Source organism: Dendronephthya gigantea, unplaced genomic scaffold (assembly GCF_004324835.1).
Source record: "Dendronephthya gigantea isolate DGI-Jeju-01 unplaced genomic scaffold, DenGig_1.0 000089F, whole genome shotgun sequence".
NCBI classification, from domain to species: Eukaryota; Metazoa; Cnidaria; class Anthozoa; order Malacalcyonacea; family Nephtheidae; genus Dendronephthya; species Dendronephthya gigantea.
Window position 1 is genome coordinate 510,480 of NW_021163099.1, and position 11,883 is coordinate 522,362.

At 35.5% G+C, this 11,883-nt stretch overlaps 1 protein-coding gene across 2 annotated transcripts; it reads right to left on the bottom strand.

Annotated features, from left to right (window-relative positions):
• Nucleotides 1-115: 115 nt before the first annotated feature.
• LOC114533353 (tetracycline resistance protein, class H-like) lies at nt 116-7,011 on the bottom strand. Of its 2 annotated transcripts, XM_028554863.1 has the most exons (3): nt 6,929-7,011; nt 837-1,764; nt 116-712 (listed from the first exon to the last, which is right to left on the bottom strand). In XM_028554863.1, exons 2-3 carry the CDS (start codon nt 1,743-1,745, stop codon nt 689-691), a joined length of 933 nt encoding a protein of 310 aa, XP_028410664.1. In that variant the 5' UTR covers nt 1,746-1,764; nt 6,929-7,011; the 3' UTR covers nt 116-688. The 2 variants fall into 2 exon arrangements, with proteins under 2 accessions (XP_028410664.1, XP_028410662.1); XM_028554861.1 differs by having other exon boundaries at nt 116-1,764.
• Nucleotides 7,012-11,883: the final 4,872 nt, after the last annotated feature.

Sequence of the window (11,883 nt, forward strand, 5' to 3'; positions counted from 1 at the left end):
TGACACATAATTATTATGACCCCGTTTACACTATACCGGATTCACATGGTCACGACATAAGTTCAAGTTGTTTTACAATATCTCTGTCTTCAGAACTTTTTCATTTGGCAGATGATGTTAAAGCAATAATGTTATCACATACTTTCAGGAGTAAAACTCCCTTTGACTTGGTTAGTTTTCATATCGTGACCATGCATGCAAATCCGCAATATTGTAAACAGGACCTATAACGTTTATTCGAGAAAAATGCTCGCTGGTTTGGCCAATAGTCCGCCAGTTTGAGAGTATAGAACCTAAAATTTTAGTCGTATAAGGTGTCTTCTATAAAAATTGCATTCAAAGCCTGGGCTACGCTATGACTGAATATCTTTTTTCAAAACATCATTATTAATAACATTTTCGCGTGGCGTAATTACGCATATTTCGGTACCGGTCCCCCATTGTTAAAAGCCAGCATAAAAGTACTTCAAGCCAAGTTAAATTACATCCACTCCTGCATTTCGTAAGTAGGGATACTGGAAAACAAACCAGACAGCACTAAGTGCCCAGCATAAAAACTGCACCAAACAATAACACAAAAGCGATGTCTTGGAGAATATGTTGGATGAGAGCAAACCACCCAACAAAAATCCTACGTGAAGTGCGGCAAGCGATGAGGATTGGTAAAAAGCGGCGTCTTTTGGATGTGTTATTTTAGACAAGAGCGAAGAACCTAAAGAATATGAAAGGTATGGCAATCCAAGACAGATGTAAGGAATGAGAATATATCCACCGTAAACACCAAACCCACTATCCCAACTAAAAGCGATAAAGGTTGATAAAAATATTGCAGATACCTGCATTATCATCGAAACAATTAGCAATTGAGTCTCATGGTAATATTTCGCAGCAATGTAGAACACGATGAAAAGAACCATAGAAAATAAAGAACAAACAAGGAATAACATTTTCACATGAATGAATTGCAGATGGAAGTGGTTTTCTGCAAGCAAGGGAACATAAATTGCGACCGTGTTTGAGAAAAAGAGGCCTAAAATGACCAGGTAAAATATAAAAAAAATTGCAGAATAAGAAATATATTTTGTCCGTTTACTCCAGTCGCGAGTCGCAGGATCATCGTCATCGCCCTCGTCCTCGTCATCTTTCACCATCACTGTTCCAAACTCCTTCGGTAACCACAGCGAAATTAGGAAAATTACAAACCACACTAGAGCAATAACAATTCCTGGAGAATTACCAGCATCAATTTTCCAACCAAGGATATTAACATTGAAGGTCAAAAATACGCCGACGGTTGGCCCCAAAAGAGTTCCCAAAGTAAATAACACTTCCAATACAATGAAAAATTGTGCGCGAGATCTCTTAGGTGTGTACAATGATACTTGTCCAAGAAATACTCCACCAGATCCACTGGAAATACCAGCTAATAATCTTCCTACTAAGGGAAAATAGGCTGAGACTGGGATTGAATAGATCACGTAGCCGGTAGCCCTAAGAAACAAACTAACGACGATGATGAATTTAACATGACCAAATTTGTCTGCTAGTCTTCCGATGATAGGACTGAATGGAAGAGCGCTGAATTGGTATGCAGTCATGACGATGCCGAAAAAAGTTTTGTCTCCTCCTAGTGATTTCACATAATACCAGGCTGACGCTGCAATAAGGTACTCGTCAATCCCGTCGAAAAGACTCCGTATAGCAAGTACGCAAAATACCCAAGTTTTCAAGTATGTTCCCTTCATATTACGCAGTGAATTCGGCCTATAGAAAGAATTAAAAATTCTAAAATTGTTATTGTTCCTGGTGAACGGTAATTGCATGTGCATTGTTATGGTTAATATTAAGGTATTTAATCTCCGAGCAGGCTCGAAGCGCCGAACGAGGCTACTACTTCCTCCCGGGGTTTATGTCATGGACATTGGGCGTTTTTGTAAGTCATGCGCATGTGTGAGTTTAGGACGAGTTGACATTGGAATCTAGCAAACATTGTAAACATGCGACTGACTAAATTAAAATTTTGGTTCGCATCAGCGTAACTGCTGTTTTTAAGCTATAGCTACTTTTTATCAAAATGAAACAAAATATAGAAAATTCACTCGTAAAATTCATTCAAAAGCAATGCGAAAACTGCGATCGGACAGAAAAAACTTTAATTAAAATGGATGGTAACTGAAATCTACGATTTTGAATGTTTAAAAAGGTTTAGATTTTTTTATTCCGTCTCAGATTGGGCCTCTTATTGGGCCTCAAGACTGTGTTCAATGATTGAAAGGTAGAATTTTTAACTAGTATAATTATTATCATCCTTTCACCGCCGCTATTAATGTTGCAATTTGCCAAAGTCAGTTGCCAAAACAGAAATTAGGGTAGTGTGCAAAAAAATCAAAAGTACTATTTCCACATGACAAGAAATGGTCAAATTGATGAGGTTAGGACTGTAAGTTCAACTTTTGCACAACTTCCACACGCATATATAAGATTGTTTCAAACATTATTAATTTAATACAGTGTTTTCCCATCAAAAGTACACATCACTTGAAGGCGCAGACGTTACACACTGAATATTTGAGGGCAACAGCAACGACTCGAGTGCAAAAACATCTTACAATATTACATGGCGTTGACATATATATCCAAGTTATCAACTTGTACCGCTTAAACATGTGCATTGCAGTTTGTAGTGCAGACGATGCAACTTGCGCTCAAGCATTAAGGGATTACTCAGAAGAAAGAACGTTAACGTGATAAGAGAGCGTTAACAACAATATACAAAACAAACATATATGCACAAACATGCATTGCGGAAAGGAGAAACTGAAACGTAGCTATACTTCAGGCCTTGAGATTACACATTAACACACATGTTATACAATTATTAGCTGACGATTCCCAACGATAAGTTACAACATTAAAAGTATTTTCCAATAGAAAAGTGACTACCAAGCCAAAGTGACGGAAAACATATCATCTATAAGAGATGATTATATAGGGCGCAATTATGCTAATCGAGGTGAGGTTACAAATGAGAAACGTGCTAAATATTTAGAGTTAAGGTTTCTTATTATATATGCTAACTAATACTCTCAAATTTTAGTATTCAGTACATATTTATCAGTCTTTCGAATGGCATCTAACTTTTTGCAATAAATTGGACTTCAGTTTATAATGTATAATGGCATGATTATTGCACAGAAATTTGCACAGAGAAACAAAACTTCAGTGATTCTCAAGCAAAAATCTCAAAATAAATGTAATTTTCAATGGGATCCGGAATTGAATTTCAAGGCAGAATGAAACAAAAATCTGTGTAAGAGATTATAATTATAGGGCGCTATTACAGATTGGATTACAATTGAGAAAAGTACTAAAAGTTTACAGTTATGGTTTCTCATTATCTATCCACACAAATGTTCTCAAATTTTAGTATTCAGTACACATTTATCAGTCTTTCGAATGACATCTAACTTTTTGCAATAACTTGGACTTCAATTTATGACGTATAATGGCCTAATGATTGCGCAGAAATGCACAGAGAAACAAAAGTACAGTGATTCTCAAGCGTAAGTTGCAAAATTAAGTGTAAGTGAATATCAAGGCAAAATGAAGAAAAAAATCTATGTGAGAAATTATATGAATAATATGTACCTTTTTGCGGTGACCAGAAAATATTCAAATCACAGAATAATTAAGCTATAGTGGTTTTCAAGCCTTAGTGGCAAAATAAATGTTCTTTCCGATGAAGAAGTTAATATCAAGGCGGAATGAAGGGAAAAATCTATGTAAGAGATATACATGCAAGGCGTCATTATGCTAATCAAGATCAGATTACAATTAAGAATGAAATGCATTTTTTATGCCTTTTTAAATTACATTTTGTATGAAATACATAAGTTTGAATTGCACAAGGCGATAACTTGTATCGATATGTCAACGCCATGTAATATTGAAAGATGTTTTTGCAATGAGTCTTTGCTGTTGCCCTCAAATATTATTCATGCAGTGTGTAACGTCTGCGCCTTCAAACTATATATACTTTTGGATACTGTTGTGCGCAAGGTAAATGCTATTCGTAAAGTTGTGCATGCATATTTTGTATATTGTTGTCAACGCTATGCAATCTCATATTCTGGTTTCTGTTATCACGTTAACGTACTTTCTTCCTTAATCCTTGAGCCTAAGTTGCATCGTCTGCGCTACAAACTGCAGCGACTGTTAAACAACATAACACTTTATAATTATATTCACAACAATGAAATCATACCATCATAAAAAGAATATGAATCTTCAATGCAGGGAAGAGGCATGCATTTTGTATAAAATGCACACGAGTTTAAATTGCACAAGCTTATAACTTGGATATTTGCTGTTGCCCTCAAATATTCATGCAGTGTGGAACGTCTGCGCGTCCAACAGATGTGTACCTTTGACGGGAAAATACTGTACTACATAACTCGATGTAGACAAATTGTAGAGGTTTAAAGGGTAACACACTTCAAATTCAAGCCAGCAACACTTGATGGGAAAAACGAGTCAACTATATATATAGGTCCTCCGGCAGGAATCGAACGTACGTTAGGACCTATAGTTGACTCATTTTTCCATCAACCGTTCCTGGCTTGAATTTGAAGTGTGTATAGTTACACTTTAAATTAATACCACTTAAACCTTAGAATTCACGTCCATCGAGTGAAGTACCAAAATAACAATTGATTTACCCTCACCTATTCCCGGCATTACTATCCTTTACACATTAACCACGCTTGCTCTTGTCAGCCGGCCACCTCTGTGGCAAGAGCAAGAGCAAGAGCATTGCACCGGCATCGCAAAAGCGTAGGTTCGCCGGATTCCTGCCGGAGGACCTACAGTTGACTTATTTTTCAATCAACTGTTCCTGGCTTGAATTTGAATTGTGTATAATTTCACTAGAAATAAAGCCCTTTAAACATCTAGAATTGCACTACATAACGTTTGAAAAAATAGGTACATGTGGGTAGCATTTGAATGTGAAAGCCTCTGAAACCAATCACTAATTTCAGATTAGTGGAACCAATCTATTCACAAACTTCAGGACATCAGTTAAGAATAAAGAACTTTTATTTAAACTTTGGCTGAAAATATTATACCAACTGTTCCTACTTATTAAAATTGTGTCTCGAATTGACCAATCCCAAATATTGACTGATTAAATTTCTTTGTAAACAATTGCCTACACTGACATAACTACACACTATTTACCAGCATCCATATCAAATATTAAATTCCCCAGATAAAAATTAGCATGTACTGTACAGGCCGAATCAACTATATCATTAATAATCCTGTATATAGGGTCTAAATTTTTTGCCATGTCATTTAACAGTCTTAGTAACAATTGCACATACACATATTGACAAAATTGACAGTATAATATTTGAACATACCACAAGTAGAATTCATTGTTCTTTTAATTTGACTTTTATTTAATTGAATTGTAAAAGGCAAGTAAAATACATTGACGTAAAACAATAGTATTCGATTCTTAAGCTTGCCATTAAGACTGCATGCACAACTTGTTGTGGATGTGTGTACAACACATTATATTTACTGTCTAATAATAGGCAGGAGGTGTCTTGTTTGAATATATACCCGCACAATGGCTAGGGTCAGATTCCAAATATTGACTAATTGAATTTCTTTGTAAACAATTGCCTACACTGACATAACTACATACTATTTACTAGCATCCATATGACCATATCAATTATTAAATTCCCCAGATAAAAATTAGCATGTACTGTACAGGCCAAATCAACTATATTATTAATAGTCCTATGGTCTGGATTTTTTGCCATGTCATTTGACAGACTTATTAACATTCGCACATACACATTATGACACAATTGACAGTATACATACCACAAGTAGAATACATTCAGGTAAAACAATAGTATTTGATTCCTAAGCTTGCCATTAAGACTGCACAACCTGTAGTGGCATGCAGTCTGTACAACACATTATTAACTCTCTAATAATTAATAGACAGGAGGTGTCTTGTTTGAATATATACTCACACAATGGCTAGGTTCAGATTCCAAATATTGACTGATTGAACTTCTTTGTAAACAAAAATTGCCTACACTGACATAACTACACACTATTTACTAGCATGTATGAATTGGTATGTACTGTACAGGCCGAATCAACTATATTATTAATAGTTGATAGTTAATCTTATAAAGTAACATTCGCACATACATATTATGACACAATTGACAGTATATCATTTGAACATACCACAAGTACAATTCGCGCTGTTCTTTTGACTTTTATTTAATTGACTTGTCAATTATAGGCAAGTAGAATACATTGAAGTAATTAAAACATTCATAGCATTTGATTCCTACGTTTGCCATTAAGACTGCACAACCTGTTGTCACAGTCTCTACAACACATTAGCTGTCTAATAATTGGCAGGTGTCTTGTTTGAATATGGCTAGGTTCAATATATGTATATGGAATAGGAATATGGCCCAATGGCTAGGTTCAACACCTGAACAAATTGCAGGTTTTAATTTCAATACCTGCACAACAGCTTGGATCAGTTTTGGTCTGTAACCTTTCACGTAAATGATGCCAGATCTGTGGGGTGCAGCGTGAGCAACTATATGGCCCGGGTTTACTTGAATTTTTCGATACGCCCTTATTACTACGCGCAGCACGACTGGATATTGGTATATCATATTTATTGTCACAAATAATATTGTGCACAAACACAATTCGATCTAAATATTATTATATATGAATAATGAAAAGATATTATGGTTTTGCATGCATCGTTGAGGGATCGATTCCCTCGTTTATAGAAAATATGTTTGCGATCGAAATTGCTGGACCACAATTCACAATTGAGACATAGAAATAAACATTCATCGCAAATATATCTTACCTTCGCCTAGGAACGGTCCTTGAAGTTTGAACGAAATAAAATCTGCTAATACTTAATTAATTCCCAGTGAACTATAATCCCCGAGCACTGATTTCAGATCAGTGTCCCCGAGGGTACTAATTCCGCTCGGATATTTACACCTACGACGACGAGCTATACAGTCAGTGAACTGTAATAAATAACTGGAACGATACCTCCTCATTGTTTTCGTGAAGCCAAAATATGCTGGACTTTACCTCCAGAAACGCGTGTCTGGAGGTAAAGTCTCGCAAATTTTTGGCTTCATTCGCGGATGATCACTGCACACAAATAATTTGTTCCATAATTGGTTTAATCACCAAATGACTTATAGAACTTACCGTAAAGTTCCACTCTGTGTTTTTCACCCTTTGCTTCTCCGACAAAATTTTGACCTAAACATTGGTAACATCCCGAACTACTAATATCTGCTCCAAGCTTCTTCCCTTTTGCTCGTATGTCACGTTGTTTATTTCTGCGCTTTTGTTTATACTCAGTGGGTGATTATTTTTGTACCATGTAATTTTAGGACGAGGATGACCAGTTATGCAACAAGTCAGATGTATGTGCTTTCCTTTCTTGATTTTTCTACGAAAAACAGTACTTGTCCGTCTCTTCTTCGCTAACACAACAAAAAAGTTCAAAGAATGGTGACATTAAATCTTAAAGATCAAGACTACAATAAAGATTGAGGTGAATGCCCGCGTGTTTACGTACTGTGAATTGTAATTTCAACTGATGCCTTTCGCTCAAAATCCATGGATACTTCTTGTCTAGCCCAGCAAAGGCAGACGAAACTGGAAATGTTTTTGGCTTGACTCCAGGCTACCTTTCTAGTGATTACTGAGCATACATTTCGGTTGCTCTTATTGTCTTTTATGGATTCTCGAGCGTCGTGATTTGTTGCAACGTCAAAGCTGCTATTTTCATCATCAAATACTGGACATGTAATCTTCAAAAATGCTTTGGATTGTGAAAGGCACATTACATCTATTACAGATTCATTTGGCTTCAAAATGTACCCAATATCCATGAGTTTTGTTTTTTCAGACGCTATAAAAAATTACGTATACTTGTTTCAGCTGATTTGGACTCAATTATTTTCATTTTTGTCCGAAATTTTGGGCATTTCATTTCTGTTTTTTGCTGTGGGCGAAATCACTTGCTGTAAAAATAGCTCTCTGGCAACAAATTGTGCGCTATATTTGCATTTTGTCAAATGAAGTCTTTCTAACATATATAAATAGAAACACATGCAGAGTTGAAATGTACAAAAAACAAAGAAAAGAAAATACCTAAAAATTTATAGCTTGCATCGTTATATTTAATGTGTTTTGCCTGAATTTGATGTATTTGGTTGTGCATGCCCAGTCGATAAACTAAAGTAAAGGCAACCAAATGGTCAATATTATACACGCCTGCCGCAGGCGTGTATAATATTGACCATTTGGTTGCCTTTACTCGGCCTGCCAGAAGTTTTGCTTTGCCGCACCCATCTTTAAAGCCAACTGGAAGGTTGCCATATTGCAGTTTACGAGTACAGAATGCACCCCATTCATGAAAGTGGTGATTCAAATAAGTGAACTTTAGAAGACTTCGACAATCAACTTTACCTAGTTGTCAGCTGTTGTCGTTAAAAATAATTATACGTTCGAAGCAGCGAATAACATTGTCATTGTTTTTTAAAATTGCGTAAAAGGGAATTCAATCTTTTCGCTTTACAATAGTTTGGTATCTATCTTTTTTAATCGCTACTTGCCATTTTCATGTCATTTTTAATACTGATCAGACTTGATACTTCATATTTATAGTAAGTATATGGGCATAGCAATAGATGAAAGTAGGTCAATCGATTCCGCAAACGTAAGCACGATTATGTGCAGATTTGCTAAGATATTAAACATTTGCCAAAAACTTAACCAAGTTACTGTCATACATAATATGTAATGCCACCCGTCAAAAACTCGTATAGTCATCGAGCTTTTGCATTTGAGTATATATGAGTTTGTTAACTAATTTCGTATTCGAAGCAAAGGCAAACCACTACAAGACTTTGAAACTATACAAAACGACTAATCTTGTACTCGTAGTCACTACTAAAAGTCCCTAATCAATGAGCAAGGAAAATTACATAAGATATCCTTGGCCATAAGGTAACTATAGGTGTTACGACCAGACAGAGACGCAATAATTATGTTAATTATTTCGCGCCAATTCTTCGAGTTTAGCATAATGTATTTAGTTCTTATATAGGCGTGATAACGAAAGCTTCGCAAATTGTTGATATTTTGATTGTGACACATGTAGATAAAATGACTTAAATTCGCCATAGATGTAAGTATATTTTGAACTTGTTTCTACTAAGGATAACTTAGATTTATGTTTTAACGGTTTCACGATGTAATTCTTTACAGCAAACCTTTGTTAACCTCGATATATCGATATTGACATTTGAAATGTAACGACGTTACAACGAGAGTAAATATAACGAGAGTATAAAACGAAGCGTATGATGATTGGTGAATGATAAAGGATTTAATAAGACATCCAGTTGGGTTTGTTCCCAACAATAGGCATACTATATAATTTTATACATTGAGAACTAATTTTGATCGGTTAATAGAGCACAAATTTACCTTGAAGGTCAGGTAACTATCGTACAATGCCAATGGCCATTGCTTTCTAACTTTTGCGGCCTGTTCGTTTGCAATTATTCAACCGAGCCAATTGATATTTATAATAATAAAAACTTTACTGTTTTATTCAAATTAATCATTGAGTAGAAGCATGTATCCACCCAATGTTGCTTTTATGGGCATATTCGGAAAATGTATGTGCACCGGGACATGCCGAAATGCTTCGCCCCATTGCGGATGCCAAAACCTCCAAGATCTTTTCTCTGTATGGGCTGTAGAACCTCGGAAATCGATTTTACATCACCTACGTGTCTGCATAGCTAATAAATCCAATAAAAAATTACAATAAAAAATAATTTATATGTAAAGCAAATCATTGCTAAGATTTAATAGGGTAGAATTAAAATATTTTGAAAATATTTTTTTTCCTTTTTCTCAATTACCTTGAAACATGCGAAATATCAAATGCTAAATTCTCATTGATAAAATAAGATGAAAATTTGCTTTGCATATAAAAACATAAAATAGGGTAGTGTGCAAAAAAATCAAAAGTACTATTCCAAGATGACAAACAATGGTTCAATTAATGAGGTTAGGATTACAAGTTCAACTTTTACGCAACGTCCACACGCATATAATTATACGGTTCTTTCAAACGTTTTTTGATTCAGTATTTTCCCATCAAAAGTACACATGAGTTGAAGGCGCAGACGTTACACACTGAATATTTGAGGGCAACAGCAACGACTCGGGTGCTAAAACATCTTACAATATTACATGGCGTTGACATATATATTCAACTTGTACCGTTTAAACCTGTGCATTGCAGTTTGTAGTGCAGAAGATGCAACTTGGAATGAAAGATTGAGGGATTACTCCAGAGAAAGTACGTTAACGTGATAATGCATATTTTGTATATTGTTGTCAACGTAATGCAATATCTCGTATTCGGGTTTCTGTTATCTCAATAACGTACTTTCTCTCTTAATCCTTGAGCCCAAGTTGCATTCTCTGCGCTACAACCTGCAACGAGTGTTACAACACAACCCATTATAATCATATTCAAAACAATGTTTGTTTAATACGTTGAATTAATTAAAACATAAATATTTTTTAAATGATAAGTAAATAGTCCAGTTACGTTGCGAGTTCAGTGACGTCAGTGATCGCGAAGCATAAGATATAATCCCCGAGGCGGTGCGAAGCACCGGATGAGGGTACTAATTCCGCCCGGAGATTTTGATTACGCCCGGGAATGCAAATGCAAAATGAAAGTTGTCTGCCATTATGTCATGGACGTTGGGCGTTTTTGTAAGTTATGCGCATGCGTGAGTTTAAGACGAGTTAAAACTGGTAACGAGCAAACGTTTGCAAGCGTGCGATTGGCTAAATTAAAATTTTGGTTCGCGTCAGCAAAACTGATATTTTGAATTATAAAACTTTTTAAAAAATCTTTTTCATTTGGATGGTTTTGAAAATATACGGAAAAATTCACTCGTAAAAGTGATTAAAATGTAAAGTAGTTGATGCTTTCGGATAATAAAACTTTGATTCAAATAGATGGTAAAAAATCCGTACGATTTTAAAGCATTTTTGGAGTGTTTTTGAACAGGTAAATAGGTAGATTTTGTATTTTAAAGCATGCAAGTATTTCGTATTAAGTTTAACTTGTAGATTTATCAACAAACGTACGACACCTCTTTGAATTTATTCGTCAATTTCGTTAAAATGATTTTGATTGGGAAAGCTTTTTTTTTAAAGGTCAATCTGTTTAAAAGACAATTGAAATTTCGCTAAAAATTGTGGTATTTAAAACTATTCGTAGCACAATTTATAATGAATTACGATTATAGTTGAATGTGATAGCTCGAGAGTCGACTATATTGTGGTGAACATGAACGCATGATTAAACGAACGCATGATACCCCAGTTTTGTATTGTGTTTGTAAATGTATTGTATAGTATAGTGTGGGCGTTAATGTATATAAGGCTGTGTTTTGTAAATAAACTGTGATATTTTTCCTGAGTCTGTTTGTGAAAGCTGATTGAGATATATCGCGGCGAAACGCGACATTTGGCGACCCCGCCAGGATTCAGTGGGAGTACTATTCGTTAACTTGAAGATGCCGTTAACACGAGCTCAAGCAGCTGAGCAGGAAGGTAACAACGTTGGTGGTACAGACAACATTGGTGGTGCAGAGGAGACCAAATGACGAGCAAGTTCGCTCGCCGTTCGAGATAGAAATGTTAAATATAGTACAAGAACAGCGAGACCTTCTCAAAGAATATAAAGACCGACAG